General features: G+C 46.0%; 1 protein-coding gene across 4 annotated transcripts in view; it reads left to right on the forward strand.

The window, feature by feature from the left end:
• The window catches only part of SLC1A6 (solute carrier family 1 member 6), a 67,416-nt gene extending 49,707 nt beyond the window's left edge, over positions 1 to 17,709 (forward strand). For 2 of the 4 annotated variants that reach the window (XM_023229865.1, XM_023229864.2), the window contains 6 exons: positions 2,707 to 2,749; positions 5,314 to 5,657; positions 10,955 to 11,188; positions 13,394 to 13,588; positions 15,502 to 15,636; positions 17,350 to 17,709. In XM_023229865.1, coding sequence (XP_023085633.1) covers positions 2,707 to 2,749; positions 5,314 to 5,657; positions 10,955 to 11,188; positions 13,394 to 13,588; positions 15,502 to 15,636; positions 17,350 to 17,545 — 1,147 coding nt within the window. In that variant the 3' untranslated portion in view covers positions 17,546 to 17,709. Of the gene's footprint in view, positions 1 to 2,706; positions 2,750 to 5,313; positions 6,344 to 10,954; positions 11,189 to 13,393; positions 13,589 to 15,501; positions 15,637 to 17,349 lie in introns of those variants that run through there. The other 2 variants (XM_026456982.1, XM_023229866.2) reach the window with 2 other exon arrangements.
• Positions 17,710 to 19,119: the final 1,410 nt, after the last annotated feature.

The following is a 19,119-nucleotide window of genomic DNA, read 5'->3' on the forward strand; positions in this document are numbered from 1 at the left end:
TATGCAGTGTTTGGTTTTCTGTTCCTGTGTTAGTTTACTGAGAATGATGGCTTCCGGTTTCACCCATGTCCCTGCAAAGGACATGAACTCATTCTTTTTTATGGCTGCGTAGTAGTCCATGGCATATATGTGCCATATTTTCTTTATCCAGTCTATCCCTGATGGGCATTTGGGTCAGTTCCACATCTTTGCTATTGGAAATAGAAGCAGCACAATTTTTTAAAAAATTAACTAAATTTTTGATTTTTATTATTTAAAAAATATTTTGGCTATTAATAGTTGCCTTTACTCTTTTAATTGTTTTTATTTTTATTTTGTACTCCATCACCCAGCTTGAGTCACTACAACCTCCGCCTCCAGGGTTCGAGCTATACTTGTGCCTCAGCCTCCAGAGTGGCTGGAATTACAGGCACGTGGCACCACACTGGACTAAGTTTTGTATTTTTAGTGGAGACAGGGTTTCACCATGTTGGCCAAGCTGGTCTTGAACTGCTGACCTCAAGTGATCCACCCGCCTGAGCCTCTTAAAGTGCTGAGATTACAGGCGTGAGCCACTGTGCCCGGCCTATGAAAAAATGTTAATTTTTAATTTCAGTAGCTTTTAGGAAGCAAGTGTTTCTTTGTTACATGGGCGAATTATATAGTGGTGAATTCTGAGATTTTAGTGCATCTGTCCCGCTAGTAGTGTACATTGTACCTAATGTGTAGGTTTTAATTTCTAACTACTGTCCCTGCCTCCCACTTCTGAATTTCTAGTGTCCATTATATCACTCTGTATGTTTTTACATACTCATAGCTTAGTTCCAAGTGAGAAATACTGTATTTGGTTTTCCATTCCTGAGTTACTTCACTTAGAATAATGGCCTGCAGCTCCATCCATGCCACAGACATTATTTTTATTTTTTATTTTTTTTTAGACAGAGTCTGACTTCTCACTCTCACCCAGGCTGGAGTGCAGTGGCACGATCTTGGCTCACTGCAACCTCTGCCCTTCGGGTTCAAGCGATTGTCCTGTCTCGGCCTCCTGAGTAGCTCGGATTAGAGGTGCCCACCACCATGCCCAGCTAATTTTTGTATTTTTAGTAGAGACGGGGTTTTATCATGTTGGCGAGGCTGGTCTCCTCCTGGCCTCAAGCGATCCACCCATCTCGGCCTTCCAAAGCGCTGGGATTACAGGTGTAAGCCACTGCACCCAGCCTATTTCATTCTTTTTCATGGCTGAGTAGTATTCCATGGTGTACATATATCATGTGTTCTTTATGCACTCATCAGTTGATGGGCACTTAGGTTGGTTCCATTGCTTTGCAACTGTGAATTGTACTGTGATAAACATATATGTGCAGATGTCTTTTTGATATAGTGACTTCTTTTCCTTTGAGTAGATACCCAGTAGTGGGATTGCTAGGTGGAATTGTAGATCTACTTTTAGTTCTTTAAGAAATCTCTCGGCCAGGTGCAGTGGCTCACGCCTGTAATCCCAGCACTTTGGGAGGCTGAGGCAGGCAGATCACAAGGTTAGGAGATTGAGATCATCCTGCCTAATATGGTGAAACCCTGTCTCTACTAAAAATACAAAAAATTAGCCAGGCGTGGTGGCAGGCACCTGTAATCCCAGCTACTTGGGAGGCTGAGGCAGGAGAATTGCTTGAACCTGGGAGGCGGAGTTTGCAGTGAGCTAAGATCACACCACTGCACTCCAGCCTGGGCAACAGAGCGAGACTCCGTCTCAAAAAAAAAAAAAAGAAAAATCTCCATACCATTTTCCATAGAGGTTGTACTAATTTACATTCCCACCAGCAATGTGTAAGTGTCCCCTTGTCCCCACATCAATGCCAACATCTATAGTTTTTTGACTCTTTAATAATGACTGTTTTAGCTGGAGTAAGGTGGTATCTCACTGTGGTTTTAATTAGATCAGCAAGATTTTTGCCACCCAGATTCGAGGCTAGCCTTGGTTCTACCTTAATCATGGGCCCAGGGGAAACCTAAAGTTAAAAGGGTTTAGGAGTTTTCTGTGGAGTTTTGAGGCATCACTGACACACGTGTGTTTGAATGAAAGTCCTTGAGGTGATGGAGGGCTCTGGCCACGTGCTCAGACAGACCTGGATTTGAGGGCCATCTGCACTTCTTTTTTTTTTTTGAGGCGGAGTCTGGCTCTGTCGCCCGGACTGGAGTGCAGTGGCCGGATCTCGGCTCACTGCAAGCTCCGCCTCCCGGGTTTATGCCATTCTCCTGCTTCAGCCTCCCGAGTAGATGGGACTACAGGCGCCCGCCACCTCGCCCAGCTAGTTTTTGTATTTTTAGTAGAGACGGGGTTTCACCGTGTTAGCCAGGATGGTCTCGATCTCCTGACCTCGTGATCCACCCGTCTCGGCCTCCCAAAGTGCTGGGATTACAGGCTTGAGCCACCGCGCCCGGCCTGGCCATCTGCACTTCTTAGCAGCTCTGTGGCTCTGGGTAGCTTGCATCAATTCTCTGGGCTTTGGTTTCTTTCTATGTGAAACGGGACATTAAATAGCACTTACGTCTGGGGTTATTGTAGTGTTTAAATCAGATGATAGCAAGATACTTGCTCAGTGCCCAGCCTAGAGGAAGCATTCATGTGTTGGCTGCATTATTGTTGTTCTTGGTGTTAGTATTACTGTTATCACCCTAGATGCCCTTCCATGGTCTAACCACTTTCCTTCTTCTGATGTTTTTCTGCAGAAATATGTTTCCACCAAACCTTGTGGAGGCCTGCTTCAAACAGGTCAGGGGGAAGTACACAGTTTGATCAGGGAGATTCGGAGGGTGGCGGGAGCTTGAGGCTGAAGGGATGGTCCAAGGGTAAGAGGTGGGAGGAAGGGCCAGATGGAGCAATGGGCAGGGGTTCTAGAGGAGTCTAGGAGAAAGGATGTATTTTCCATGGTGGTCTGGGAGGGTTAGGGAGAAGGACTTAGGTCCGAGAACGGTAGCTCAGGCTTGTAATCCCAGCACTTAGGGAGGCCAAGGCGGGAGGATTACTTGAGGCCAAAAGTTCAAGACCAGCCTGAGCAATAGAGTGAGACCCTCTGTCTTTCAAAAAAAAAAAAAAAAAAAAAAGGGCCAGGCGCGGTGGCTCAAGCCTGTAATCCCAGCACTTTGGGAGGCCGAGACGGGCAGATCACAAGGTCAGGAGATCGAAACCATCCTGGCTAACAAGGTGAAACCCCGTCTCTACTAAAAAATACAAAAAACTAGCTGGGCGAGGTGGCGGGCGTCTGTAGTCCCAGCTACTCGGGAGGCTGAGGCAGGAGAATGGCGTAAACCCGGGAGGCGGAACTTGCAGTGAGCCGAGATCCTGCCACTGCACTCCAGCCTGGGCGACAGAGCGAGACTCCGTCTCAAAAAAAAAAAAAAAAAAAAAAAAATTAGCTGGGCACGCCTGTCTCAGCTACTTGGGAGGCTGAGGTGGGAGGATTGCTTGAACCCAGGAGATCAAGGCTCCAGTGATCACACCCCTGCACTCCAACCTGGGTGACAGAGCAAGACCCCCATCTCAAAAAAAGGAAAAAAAAAAAAAAGAGGACTTAGGCCAAGGACTTCTGAGCACAGGGCTAGAGGAGGCATCGAGGCTGGTGTAGAGATTCTAGAGATTTTGACCATAGATGGTTGAGGGGAGAGGCCCTCAACTCTGGTTAAGCATTGCCCAGGGAGCTTGTGAACAATTCGGAATCTATACTACTTCCACACATTGGTTGTTCACTTCCTCATTCATTTATTCAGTCACTTATTCTTCAAAAAAATATATTTTAAATTTATTTATGTTTAAATTCACACAAAAAATTATATGTATTAATGAAGTATGACGATGTTTTGAAATATGTCTGCACTGTGGAGTGGCTCAATCAAGCTTTTTAACATATCAATTACCTTATATACTTATCATTTTTTGCGATTAAAACACTGAAAATCTACCCTTTTGGTGATTTTCAAATACACAATACATTGTTACTAGCTAGTCACCATGTTGTATAACAGAGCTCTTGAACTTATTCCTCTTGTCTAGCTGAAATTTTGTGTACTTTTAGGGCCGGGCGCGGTGGCTCAAGTCTGTAATCCCAGCACTTTGGGAGGCCAAGACGGGCGGATCACAAGGTCAGGAGATCGAGATCATCCTGGCTAACACGGTGAAACCCCGTCTCTACTAAAAACTACAAAAAACTAGCCGGGCGAGGTGGCGGGCGCCTGTAGTCCCAGCTACTCGGGAGGCTGAGGCAGGAGAATGGCGTAAACCCTGGAGGCGGAGCTTGCAGTGAGCTGAGATCCGGCCACTGCACTGCAGCCTGGGCGACAGAGCGAGACTCCGTCTCAAAAAGAAAAAAAAAAGAAATTTTGTGTACTTTTACCAACATCTCCCCAGTTTTCCCTGTTCCCCAGTCCCTGGTAAGCACTATTCTATTTTCTGCTTCTATGAGTCCAACTCTTTTAAATTCCACATATAAGCGAGAGCATGCAATATTTGTCTTTCTGTGCCGGGCTTATTCCACGTGGCACAGTGTTTTTCAGGTTCAATCCTGTTGTCACAAATGACAGGATCCCCTCCTTTTTCAAGCCTAGTAGTATTTCGTTGTATATGTATACCACATATTCTGTATCCATTCATTCATTGATGGATACTTAGGTAGATTTCATATCTTGGCTATTGTGAATAGTGCTGCAATAAACATGGGAGAGCAGATACCTCTTTGAGATACTGATTTCATTTCCTTTGGATATATGCAGTTGTGGGATTGCTGGTCCTATGGTAGTTCAACTTTTTTTTTTTTTCTTTTTTTTTTTTGAGACGGAGTCTCACTCTGTCGCCAGGCTGGAGTGCAGTGGCACTATCTCAGCTCGCTGCAACCTCCGCCTCCCGGGTTCAAGCGATTCTCCTGCCTCAGTCTCCCAAGTGTCTGGGACTACAGGCGCGCACCACCATGCCCGGCTAATTTTTGTATTTTTAGTAAAGACAGGGTTTCACCATGTTGGCCAGGATGGTCTCGAACTCCTGACCTCATGATCCGCCTGCCTCGGCCTTCCAAGGTGCTGGAATTACAGGCGTGAGCCACACCTGGCCAGTAGTCCTATTTTTAATTTTTTGAGGAACCTCCATACTATTTTTCATAATGGGTTTACTGATTCATTCACTCATTCTTCCACGCACTGTTCAAATCATTCATTCACTCATTCAGTTCTGCTGGATAAGATCTTCCAGGGTGTGGGAACTGGGAATCAGTGGTCTCAAGGAATTTCTTCAGGCGATTCTGATGCATCCGCTGAATTGAGTCTGGGCGCAATCTCTCTCTTTTTCAGTTCAAGACGCAGTACAGCACGAGGGTGGTAACCAGGACCATCGTGAGGACAGAGAACGGGTCTGAGCTGGGTGCCTCCATGCCTCCTCCATTCTCAGTGGATAACGGAACCAGCCTCCTGGAAAATGTCACTCGGGCCTTGGGCACCCTGCAGGAGGTGCTGAGCTTTGAGGAGACTGTACCCGTGCCTGGCTCCGCCAATGGCATCAACGCCCTGGGCCTCGTGGTCTTCTCTGTGGCCTTTGGGCTGGTCATTGGTGGCATGAAACACAAGGGCCGAGTCCTCAGGGACTTCTTCGATAGCCTCAATGAGGCTATTATGAGGCTGGTGGGCATCATTATCTGGTGAGTCCTGGTCTGTGCCCACTGGAAGGTGGAGCCAGAGCTGGGAAGTCAGGCTGTGGGGAAGCTGCTGAGGGCTTGCTGAAGACTTTTGGTCATTCATTTATGTATTGGGTAATTCATTTACCCACTCACCAACTCATTCACTCATGTCTTTCTGCAATGATTTTGTCACTAGTTCACTTCCTTGTTCATCTGTTCATTCATTCTTCTATGCATTGGTTAGTTCATGGAATATCTCACTCATTCATTCATTCATGTCCTTCTGCAGTGATTCATTCACACATTCACTCCTGTGTTCATCTGTTCATTCACTCATTCTTCTATGCATTGATGAAATCACTCATTCAATGATTTATTCATCTACACTCATTCTTCCATGCATTGATTTACTCATTTCCTCATTCATTTATTGATTCTTCTATGCAGTTAAATCACTGGCCAACTCACTAACTCATTCATTCATTCACATTTTCTGCAGTGATTTGTTCACTTGTTCACTCCCTTGCTTATCTGTTCATTCACTCATTCTTCAAAGCCTTGACCAAACCATTCACTGACATTTATTTATCTACATTTATTATTTCATGCATTGGTTTCTGGATTTATTTGGTCATTCATTTATTTATTTTTAAAACTTAATGTATTTTTATTTGACAAATAAAAACTGTATATATTTTCATGTGCAACATAATGTTTTGAAATATCTCTACATTGTAGAATGGTTCAGTTGAGCTAACTAACGTAGACGTTACCTCACATGCTTATATTTTGTGGTGACAACACTTAAGATCTAGGCAGGGTGTGGTGGCTCATGCCTATAATTTCAGCACTTTGGGAAGCCAAGGTGAGAGAATCAGTTGAGCCCAGGAATTTGAGACCAGCCTGGGGAACATGGCAAGATTCATCTCTACAAAAAATACAAAAAAATTAGCTGGGTGTGGTGGCATGCACCTGTAGTCCCAGCTACTTGGGAGGCTGAGGCAAGAGGACAGATTGAGCCTGGGATGTAGAGGCTTCAGTGAGGTGTGATTGCTGGGGTGACAGAATGAGACCCAGTCTCAAAAAAAAAAAAAAAAAAAAAAAAAAGGGGAGAGACCACTTAAAATCTACTGTCTTTGTGATTTGCAAGTACATGATACATTGTTTTTAACTATACCTACCATGTAGTCCAATAGATCTCTTGAACTTATTTCTCCTATTTAACCGAAATTTTGTATCCTTGGTCAACATCTCCCCAACCTCCCTTCTCTGTGAGTCCCTGGTAACCACCGTTTTACTCCCTGCTTCTGTGAGTTTGATTGTTTAGATTCCACAGATAAGTGGGATCATGTGGTATTTGTCTTTCTGTATCTTGGTTATTTCAATTAGCATAATGTCCTCCAGGTTCATCTGTGTTGTCACAAGCGACAGGGATTTATTCATCTCCTGTGCATTGGTTAGTTACTATTCATTCATTCATACCTTTCTGCAATGATTTATTCACCCACTTGCTTCCTCATTTATCTCTTCACTCACCAACAAATTCACTTATCATTCTCATTTTTCTATCTGTTCATTCATTTTCTTATTCATCTATTCACTCTTCCATGCGTCAGTTAATTCCCTCATTTATGCATTCATTCACTTGTAAATTTATTTTTTTACAAACTCATCCATGCATTAGTTAAATCATTGATGGAGTCATCTGTTTATTTACTCAATTAAGTCATTTATTCATTCAAATTCATTCCTTGGCCCACTCATTCATCTATGCATTTGTTATTCTTTCATTCATTTATTCAAGTATTCTCTTCATTCACTCATTTGTTCATGTATTTGTTCACTCAGCTACTAACTTGTTTCATCTGCTTATTTCCTTACTTATTCATCCACTTGCTAATCCTATCCTTCCCTTCCCTTCCTTTCCCTTCCCTTCCCTTCCTTTCCCTCATCTTTTCTTCTCTAAATTCCTTCATTCCTTCAGAAATTTCTTTATTCACTCAGCAGGCATTTTCCCAGGCAGACTTTGTCTTGACCTCTGGAATACAGAGACAGAGTGCACTCATACTTGTCCTCAAAGAGCTCACAAAATCTTAGGGGAGACAGACACATTGTAGATCAATATAACACAAGGTGGTAGGTTCTGTAGTAAAGGAACATTTAAAAAGTGTTGGGAACATGGAGAAGTGAGCAGTGAGTAGAGGGGTACACAGTGAATGCTTTCTGAAGAGGGAGTCATGAAGAAGGTCACCTGTTAACTGCATCTTGACAGGTGAGTAGGACTTCAACTGGACAGTGAGAGGGGAGACGTATTTCAGGCAGAGAGAAGAGAACATGCAAAGGTTGAAGGTACCTAAGTTGTTTGGAGAATGGTGGGGCATTCAGGAAGGTGAGAGCATGGGGTAAGTTGGGAGTGGCAGTGGATGATATTAACAAGGCTGTCGGATCCCAAATGGGAGAAAACTTTGTATGTCATCCCAAACAATTGGAAAGTTGCATAGTGTTATACGTAAAATGTTTATTTAGAAACAGAATGCTTGTTCCCTAGTGCCACAAAGAAATAGCACTTGAACATAAATTTAATTATCTCAGCAAGGCAATTTTTACCTTCTGCAGAAAGGGTGCTCACTGCAGATGGAACAATGGCAAGAACACACCTGAACAAAGGAGGGAAGCAATTTTTATCCCTTACGCAGTTTGTCCCTGCTACTGTGTCCTGTCTCCATTGGCTGGAGCCAGACCTTACAATCTAAACTAAAACCCGACTGGCTAATAACTTAAAACTTTTCCAAGTAGGTAAAAGCAATGGAAAACAGAGGAAAAGAGGAAGTTGCTTACAAAAGGACTTAGAAAAAGTAATAACATTCCCAAATAAGGAAGGGGTGTAGGCTGCGAGCTGGGATGTGCCTGTGAGCACATCTAGCACAGATATCTCTGTTAAACTACAAGGACGTAGAATGTACTATGTGCCTGTGAACATGTCAATAGCTACATAGGATAGGGCTTAACAAAAAGTTACTAGCATAAAGTAAGGAGGCTTGAAGGAAGTTAGTCTTTAAAAGAAACGATTTTTAACACTTAAGATTTATTCTTTAACAAGAAGGGAAACTTTGAAGACTACATATAAGGAACTTGAGGCCAAGTTGAGGGCCTGGGAAAGCATTTGAAAGGAATGGGAGTGGGGAGCTTATTCAGGATAAGCAGATAATTAACAAGGAACAATGAAGGCTCAGCTAAATTGGGAACAATGAATGTATAGCACTGTCGTTGGCATGACTGGGTGAAATGTCCAGATTTGCCAGGTGGCTGAGTGTAGGGGGTAAGAAATCATGCACAATTAATCTTGGGCTGAGGAATTTTGCAGGGGATGAGGTGGAAGGATGGAGGTGAGGAAGTTGAGAGAGGGATTACTCAGAGTAAGCACAGAGGTGGATCTAGTCATGTTGACTTGGAGAAGACTCAGCAACTACTCGCCCGGGCTAACTCCGAGCCGTTTGGAGAACACAGATGTGACTGGAGAAGTCCCTCACATCCTCATTTTTGACTCAAGCTATTGTACCACCTTCCCAAGAGGTCCCCGCCTCCTCCAATACATCCATGATGAACGTGAGTCAAAGTAGATTTCATTTTTTTTGAGATGGGGTCTCACTCTGTTGCCCAAGCTGGAGTGCAGTGGTGTGATCTTGGCTCACTGCAACCTCCACCTCCTGGGTTCAAGTGATTCTTCTGCCTCAGCCTCCTGAGTAGCTGGACTACAGGCACACACTACCACACCCAACTAAGTTTTGTATTTTTAGTAGAGACAGGGTTTCACCATGTTGGCCAGGCTGGTCTTGAACTTCTGACCTCAAGTGATCCACCCTCCTCAGCCTCCCAAAGTGCTGGGATTATAGGCATGAGCTACCATGCCTGGCTGTAGACTTCAATTTTTAAAGAGAGAGGAGTAGCCATTGAAGCCTAGGAATGAGATGATGGTGCCGATGGCAGAAACTCACACGACTGACCAGTGGGCTGGATTGTGGGGAAAACAGGTGAGCCCCTGATGAACTTGCTTCTTTCATCTCCTTTATTCTCCTTTTTACTCACTACTCCAGCCACATTGGTCTTCTCTCTGGTCCTCCAGCACTCCTAGTGCATGCCCATCTCAGAGTCTTTGCATTGTGCCTGCAATGATTTCTCCCAGACACACAGGGTACCTTCTTATCATGCAAATCTCAGCTTAAATGTCACCTCTTCAGAGAAGCCCTCTCTGATCATCTGCTCAGAAGCAGTCCCATACAGTGACTCTCCTTTGCTGTTATCACCACTTGAAGTTTGTAATTGGTGCATTTCTATGTGTACCTCCTGCTTTCCCCATTAGAATGTGTCTTAGTACATGTCAGCTGCTGTAACAAAAATACCATAGACATCATGGCTTAAAGAACAAAAATGTATTTCTCACAGTTCTGGAGGGTGGGAAGTCTAAGATCAAAGCACCCACAGATTCCGTGTCTGGTGAGGGCTGTCTTCTGGTTCATGAAAGGCATCTTCTTGCTGTGTCCTTGAATGGCGGAAGGATGGAGGGAGCTCTCTGGTGTGTCTTTTATATGGGCACTAATTCCATTCATGATGGCTCCACCCTCATGACCTAATCACCTCCCAATACTGTCCCATTGGGGGTTAGGATCTCAACATATGAATTTGGTTGGAGGGGGAAGGGGACATAAACATTTAGTCCATAACAGAATGTAAGTGCTATGAGAACAGGAGCCATGTACCTGGAACATAGTATGTACTCAGTTAATGTCTGTGAAATGAATACATTGGTGATTTTGATAGGACAGGTGTTTTGAGAGGAAATTATTAGGCTGGTGAATGAGTGAGAACAGGCACTGATAAGGAAGAGAATAGGGGCATACAAGTTTCAAATGTGGAACAAACAGTTGGGGGCAGAAGATAAGGGAAGCTTAGAAGGCCAGAGACAGGGAATGTCTTGGCAACGTCTAGGGAAGGATCCTGAAGGTCGTGATTATTTGGGGCATGGTTGAGAGGGCTTGAATGGGGAGTAGATACCTGAAAGGTTGTATATCCTGGAGTTGTAGGACCTTTTCTACCATGGTGGGGAGATAAGGAAGAGCAGGAGGAGGAGGTGGGCTTCATTCGTGGGGCCCGGTGGCATTCGTTAGTGTATGGGGAAGACTGGGATGGAGTAGGGTGCTGTATTGTGGGTACTGCGTGGCTCCAGGGCCCTATATGGGCAAAGTCTTGGGGATGCCAGCCTCAGACCTGCAAGGGAGGTTAGGAGGGAGCCCTGACAGGTATGTGGCTCCCTCACACAGGTATGCACCTGTGGGCATCCTGTTCCTGATTGCTGGGAAGATTCTGGAGATGGAAGACATGGCCGTCCTGGGGGGTCAGCTGGGCATGTACACCCTGACCGTCATCGTGGGCCTGCTTCTCCATGCTGGCGGCGTCCTTCCCCTCATCTACTTCCTCATCACTCACCGGAACCCCTTCCCCTTCATTGGGGGCATGCTACAAGCCCTCATCACTGCCATGGGCACGTCTTCCAGGTATGGCCTTGCTCCCCACCCCAGCACCATTTCTGGTTGCACTTGTCCTTCATGTCCTCTCCTAGGGCATCTGCCCTCTCCCTTCCTTAAACACCTCTTCTGAGACGTCCAATAATGTTCAGGGCTCTGGAGGGCCTCCAGTTGGTGCAACACCTGGGGGCCAATCATTGTCCTGGGCTGGCTCTCCTGATCTCCTTTTCTCCTTTCCTGTTTTTTAACTTTCTATGGAGGAGAACCAGGTACCAATTTTGAGGTTAAGAGGGAAGGTTCCAGGATGCCCCATGAGCTCAGTTGTTTCCTAGCTCAGAGAGTGTCATCTCTGCTTGTGAGATGGTGTCTGGGAGATCTCTTGGCTGCTGCTTCCCCTCCTCCTCCTCCTCCTCCTTCTCCTCCTCCTTCTCTTTTCTTCCCCTTTATTCTCTTCTTCCTTTTTCTTCTTCCTCCTCGTCTTCTTCTTTTGTTGTTTTAGGGGATTAATTAAGAGCATCATCTCAATTCAAAAGCAATTTGAAAAGTAGCACAACAGCCAAAAAGATGGAAGAATTTTTATTTTTATTTTTATTTTTATTTATTTATTTTTTTGAGACAAAGTCTCACTGTGTCGCCCAGGCTGGAGTGCAGTGATGTGATCTTGGCTCACTGCAACCTCTGCCTCCTAGGTTCAAGCGATTCTCCTGCCTCAGCCTCCCAAGTAGCTACCATTACAGGCGTGCACCACCACACCTGGCTTATTTTTGTATTTTTAGTAGAGATGGGGTTTTGACATGTTAGCCAGGCTGGTCTTGAACACCTGGCCTCATGTGATCCGCCCACCTTGGCCTCTCAAAGTGCTGGGATTACAGGTGTAAGCCACCACACCCGGCCAAAAATATCTTTTTTTTTTTTCTTTTTCTTTTGACATGATGCCTCACTCTATCATCCATGCTACAGTGCCGTGGTGTGATCTCCACTCACTGCAACCTCCACCTCCCAGGCTCAAGTGATCCTCCCACCTCAGCCTCTCAAGTAGCTGGAATCACAGGTGCATGATTCCAGTCCTCATGGCTAATTTTTTTTTAGCCCTCCCGGCTAAGTGTTTTTTGTTTTTTTTTTTTTTTTTCTTTTTTTTTTTGTAGAGACGGGGTTTTGCCATGTTGGCCAGGCTTGTCTTGAACTCCTGAGCTCAAGTGATCTGCCCGCCTCGCCCTCCCAAAGTGCTGTGATTACAGGCATGAACCACTGCACCTGGTCAAAAACAGAATTTTTAAAATTGCCCATAACGCTGGCCAGGGTATCTTGGTGCCTCTTGGTCTATGGCTACGTAAGACTAATGTCATTGTATCCTAGAATAAACTCACGTAGTCACCGCTGAGCTGGACACCCAAAGACCCTCTATGAGTCCAGGATTCCAACCATATGATGTAAAGCTGACCACAGAACACACGTCCTGTGGACAGGGTTACCTCAAATGAGATGCCCACTTCTTTGACTAAACTCGCCAACCAATTAGGTCACTTTTCTCCCATAAGACATGGCGGGGAGATGGATAGAGAAAGTTAACATAGCTGAGGTCAATGATGCTGCAAACAGGGGAGTCTGGAATAGGGGCCCTCCCTGAAGTCAGCAGACCTTTGGTCCTGTCCTTTCTGGAAATGGATAGGTAGAATGAACTAGTGCCATAAACTAGTGTGTGTAGTCATTGGTCTTAGCTATTGGCTTTAAGTGGGTCAAGAGGTCTTCAGCCTGGGAGACCCTCATTGCTGTTTTCTCCCTGTATGAGGAGTCGCCGCTCCTTTCCTTTGTACAGTTATCAGCCTCTGAAATGTTATACCCTTGTCTTCTGCCTCTTGCGGAGCCCCCACCTGGCCTGCTCAATGTTCTCAAGGGGAACGCTCCTTCGGCTCATTTTTGCCCAGGCCACGCCCAGCCCATGCCCTGCTCTGAGCCCCGCCCTGCCTGGCCACGCCCTATTCTCAGTTCTTCCTCACCTGGCCACGTCCTGCTCTGAGCCCCGCCTCACCTAGTCCTCCCCTGTTCTCAGCCCCGCCCATGTGACACAGCCCTCCCCATTCTCAGCCGTGCCCCACTAGGTCACTCCCTGTTCCCAGCCTTTCTTTGGCTTGGCCACGCCCCATTCAATGCCCTGCCCCACTAGGCCACACCCTATTCCCAGCCCCGCCCCCACCAGGCCACGCCCCGTCCTCAGCCCTGGGCTCTTTCCCCCAGCTCAGCAACGCTGCCCATCACTTTCCGCTGCCTGGAGGAGGGCCTGGGTGTGGACCGCCGCATCACCAGGTTCGTCCTGCCCGTGGGCGCCACGGTCAACATGGACGGCACTGCCCTCTACGAGGCCCTGGCTGCCATCTTCATTGCTCAAGTTAACAACTACGAGCTCAACCTGGGTCAGATCACAACCATCAGGTGAGGGGGCCTGCCAGCAGGTGAGACTTCAGCGATCTTCAGCTTGGCTGGGAGGGTTGGGGAGGGAGGAGGGGGCCACAGCTGGAGCTCAGAGGAGCCCTCGGATGTTGGAAGGGGGATGTGGAGAGAACCCAATGCCGGATGAGGTGAAAGGTAAAGTTGCCACCTGAGGCTGTCAGGAGCTGCCAAGACGTTCCCGTCAGTTTCTCTCTCACGTGGGAGATCCCTTTGTCCAGTGTTTTCCAAAGCATGGCTGGTGCATCCGAATAACCCGAGGTTCTTGTTATGAATATAGATTCTTATATTTATAGGCCTTATACATTTATCTATTCCTGTGTTTATAGGTCCTATCATCCAGTGGTTCCAACTTAGTCGTTATAAAAATAACAGTGACCTGTCACCTCCTTAAGGTCTTCAGCGTTACTTCTTCAGGGAAGCCCTGTTTAAAATGGCATATCGGGTCTTGCTAAGGAGGCACCGTTTTCCCATGTAGTACCATCTCCATATAGTATGAATTTTACTTATTCATTTTGTTTATTATCTGCTTCCCATACTAGAATGTAAACTCTGCCGGGCGCGGTGGTTCACGCCTGTAATTCCAGCACTTTGGGAGGCCGAAGCGGGAGGATCACTTGAGGTCAGGAGTTTGAGACCAGCCTGGCCAACATGGTGAAACCCCATCTCTACTAAAAATACAAAAATTCGCTGGGGGTGGTGGCTGTTGCCTGTAATCCCAGCTACTTGGGAGACTGAGGCACAAAAATCACTTGAACGTGGGAAGTGGAGGTTGCAGTGAGCCAAGCGTCTTGCTCTGTTGCTCAGGCTGGAGTGCAGTTTAAAATCCGTCATTTTACATAGTTGCCTTTCTTTTTTCTACTAAGAATACCTAAAATCTATTCTGTTAGAAAATTTCCAGTGTACACCCAAATATTATTAACTGTACTCCTCCTATGTACTTTAGATCTCTAGATATATTCATCCTACATAACTGCAATTTTTTTTTTGAGACAGAATCTCACTCTGTCACCCAGGATGGAGTGCAGTGGTGCAGGCATAGATCACTACAGCCTCAACCTCCTGGGCTCAAGCCATCCTCCCGTCTTAGACTCCCAAGTAGCTGAGACTACAGGCATGCACCACCATGCTCCGCTAATTTTTTTAAAAAAAATTTTGTAGAGACAGGGTCTCAGTATGTCGCCCAGGCTGTTCTTGAACTCTTGGGCTCAAGCAGTCCTCCCACCTTGACCTCCAAAAGTGCTGGGATGACAGGTGTGAGCCACCGTGCCTGGCCTTTAAATGCAATTTTGAATTCTTTGACTACATCTTCCAATTATGTATTCAACTTATTATTATTATCTTTTAGATTCTACGTATGGCGGAGGTCAAGGCCAGGCATGGTGGCTTATGCCTATAATCCCAGCACTTTGGGAGGCTGAGGTGGGAGGATTGTTTGAGCCTAGGAGTTTGAGACCAGCCTGGGCAACATAGTGAGATCTCATCTCTACAAAAATACAAAAAAAAAAAAAAAAATTAACCAGGTGTTATGGCATGTGCCTGTGGTCCCAGCTACTCAGGAGGTTAAGGTGGGATTGAGTAGTGAGTTGCAGTGAGCTGAGATAACACCACTGCACTTCAGCCTGGACAACAGAGTGAGACTCTGTTTCAGAGAGAGAGGAGAGAGAGAGAGAGAAGAGAGAGGGGGGAGAGAGAGAGAGAGAGAAGAGAGAGGGGGGCGGAGAGAGACAGAGAGAGATATCAAGCAGTATTTTTCTCTCTGTGTCTGTCTGGCTTGGGCATTTAATTTAAGATGCCTTGGAGAGCAGATCTCTTCCTTTCTCTCTGTCCTTTTCCTGTCTCTTCCTCATCGCCTTCTTCCCTCCACCTGCCTCCCAATGTTCTCCCTCCCCCTGCAGCATCACAGCCACAGCGGCCAGTGTTGGGGCTGCTGGCATCCCCCAGGCGGGTCTGGTGACCATGGTCATTGTGCTCACATCGGTCGGCTTGCCCACGGAGGACATCACGCTCATCATCGCCGTGGACTGGTTCCTGTGAGTGTTCTCCAGGCTGGACCCTGGTGCTCCTGCTTCTGCGCATACTGCTTTCCCCTGCAGCATCCTTAACCTGTGGACTTTCATTCCAGCAAAGATGAAGTGGTCCAGAATTTTCGAGTGAAAAGGAGGCCTTGGAGAGGCCTCCAATCCATGGCCTCTGGACCCCAAATCCCACAGAGTTATCTTTGGGAAGTAGGGTTGGAGACAAGCAATGGGGGCTTTACCTATCAGCAGGAAAAACTCCTTTTTTACCTGTTGTATGTGGAAGTCACAAAAAGGTGATCCAGGTCGGGTGCGGTGGCTCACGCTTGTAATCCCAGCACTTTGGGAGGCTGAGGCTGGGTGGATCACCTGAGATCAGGAGTTTGAGACCAGCCTGGACAACATGGTGAAACCCTGTCTCTACTAAAAATACAAAAAAAAAAAAAAATTAGCCGAGTGTGGTGGCAGGTGCCTGTAATTCCAGCTGCTAAGGAGGCTGAGGCAGGAGAATTCCTTGAACCGGGAAGGTGGAGGTTGCAGTGAACCGAGATCGCACCACTGCACTCCAGCCTGGGCAACAGGAGCGAAACTCCATCTCAAAAAACAAAAATCAAAACCAGCAACAACAACAAAACCAGGAGGTTTACATTAAAGGAAGCCTGGACTTTCATTCTCACATGGGAGCTGACAGCTGAGTCTGACTTCCAATTTTACAATCTTCAGCCTGCCCTAGTCTGCACCTGTATTGACTCAGGCCTGCCCTGGTTTCCCATTCCTGATTCGATGTGCTTTTCAGTTCATAACCCTTGACTGTATCGGATTCGGATGTTCATTTTTTCTTTTCTTTTCTTTTTTCTTTTTGGGACAAAGTCTCGCTCTGTCACCGAAGCTGGTGTGCAGTGGCTCGATCTCAGCTTACTGCAACCTCTGCCTCCCAGGTTCAAGCAATTTTCTGCCTCAGCCTCCCAAGTAACTGGGGTTACAGGCACATGCCACCATGCCTGCCTTTTTTTTTTTTTTTTTTAATATTTTTAGTAGAGACAGGGTTTCACTATGTTGGTCAGGCTGGTCTCAAACTCCTGACCTCGTGATCCACCCACCTAGTGCTGGGATTACAGAGATGAGCCACCATGCCCAGCCTCATTTTCTTTTTTTTTGAGGGACAGGATCTTGTTCTCTCATCTAGGCTGGAGTGCAGTGGCATGATCATAGCTCACTGCAGCCTTGACCTCCTGGGCTCAAGTGACCCTCCCATCTCAGCCTCCCAAGCAGCTGGGACTACAGGCACATGCCACTGTCCGAGGCCATGTTTTAAAATTATTCTATTATAGAGATGGGATCTTGGTTTGTTGCCCAGGCTAGTCTTGAACTCCTGGTCTCAAGCAATTCTCCTGCCTCTCAGCTTCCCAAAGTGCTGGGATCATATCTTTTTAACGATATGGCTTTTGTTTTTTTTTTTTTTTTTTAACCACACCCGGCCTCATTTTTTTAAAAAAATCACATCTAAGATCAAACATGAACATCTCAGAGCTGGTCCATCCTGTTTGTTAGGAGGAGAAACAAGACAGAGAGGGGGAAGAACCTACTTGGGGACATGTGGTCATGGATTGTTCTGGAATGGGAGCCCCCTGACTCCCTGGCACAGGGACCCCCCCCCGTCTGCTGCACCCTCTTTCTGTGAAGCTTTTCAAGCCCCCATTAATGGCAGCTTCTTTTTCCCCATACCAGTGACCGGCTTCGCACAATGACCAACGTACTGGGGGACTCGATTGGAGCAGCCGTCATCGAGCACTTGTCTCAGCGGGAGCTGGAGCTGCAGGAAGCTGAGCTCACCCTCCCCAGCCTGGGGAAACCCTACAAGTCCCTCATGGCACAGGAGAAGGGGGCATCCCGGGGACGGGGAGGCAATGAAAGTGCTATGTGAGGGGCCTCCAGCTCTGCCCCCCAAGAGAGGAGGGAAGGGGCCTGGGGAGGGGAGTCCTGGGGACACATCTGCCGCCCAACTGACCGTGGGCTGAACACACATGTTCAGCTTGACGCGTTTAAGGGGGAGGGAAAAGTGTAATAAAGGAGCAGGAATGAAAGGTATATAAGGTGTCTGTTTCTCTCTGAGCACATGCTGAGGGCTTGAAGGAGGGCGTGAGCAAGGGAGGGGAAGAAACGTTTCTCCTAGGTTTGGGGAGAAGGGATGCTTCAGCTTCAACAAGAAGAGGGGTCAACTCATGTTTCTTATATTCTCAAAGGGTGGTGGAACTGAAGAGGGTCAAGAAAAACCATTATTTCTCCTAATAAAACAATAGCCATGGTCTCTGTGTCAGGGGTCCCCCAAGACCACCTTTAGGTTCAGCAATTCACTAGAAAGGCTCATAGAATTCAGGGCCAGACACCGTGGCTTATGCCTGTAATCCCAGCACTTTGGGAGGCTGAGGCAGGCAGATCATCTGAGGTCAGGAGTTCAAGACCAGCCTGGCCAACATGATGAAACCCCGTCTCTCCGAAAAATACAAAAATTAGCTGGGCGTGGTGGTGGCTACCTGTAATCCCAGCTACTCGAGGGGCTGAGGCAGGAAGAATGGCTCGAAGCTGGGAGGTGGAGGTTGCAGTGAGCCGAGATCGCCCATTGCACTCCAGCCTGGGTGTCAAGAGCGAAAGTCTGTCTCAAAAACAGAAACAAAACAACAACAACAAAAATAAGCCAGGCACGGAAAAACACATTACATGTTCTCACTTGTATGTGGGAGATGAAAAAACTGAAGTCATGGAAACAGAGTAGAATGATGGTTACCATCAGCTAGGAGGGGTAGTAGGGAGGAAGGACAAAGAAGGGCTAGTTAACGGATACAAAAATACAGTTAGAAGGAATAAAATCTAGTATTTGGTAGCACGATAGGATGACTATAGTTAATAATTTGTTGTATATTTCAAAATAACTAAAATGTGGAATTGGAATGTTTATAACACAAAGAAATGATAAATGCTTGAAGCGATAGATACTCCAATTTTCTTGATTTGATTATTATACATTGTATGTTTGTGGGAAAGTTTTGTACGTACTCCATAAATGTGTACAACTATTATGTATCCATAAAGATTAAGAATAAAAACTTAAAAACTCAGTCAACTAGAATTTTTAAAAATCTAAGATTATAAATGATCAAAGGAGGTAAACTCAAAATCTAGTAAAAATAAATGCAAGTAAATCACTATACAATGTATACATATATCAAATCATGTTATACACCTTGAATATGTACAATGTCTATTCATCAATTATACCTCAGTAAAGCTGGAAAAAAGAGTTACTATAAAAACATCAAACACAAAAAGATCAAGCACGCTCATTTTCATGAACAATCAAAGGAAGTCAAATTAAAATATCAGAGGAAACAATAAATCTTACTCACTGGTTTAATTTATTTCTGAGGCTGCAGCCCCCTGACACAGAATTTTTCTTGGTTGGTGAGCATAATTCCAGAAGTAAGAATTTATGTCAGATAG

Source organism: Piliocolobus tephrosceles, chromosome 21, assembly GCF_002776525.5.
Source record: "Piliocolobus tephrosceles isolate RC106 chromosome 21, ASM277652v3, whole genome shotgun sequence".
NCBI classification, from domain to species: domain Eukaryota; kingdom Metazoa; phylum Chordata; class Mammalia; order Primates; family Cercopithecidae; genus Piliocolobus; species Piliocolobus tephrosceles.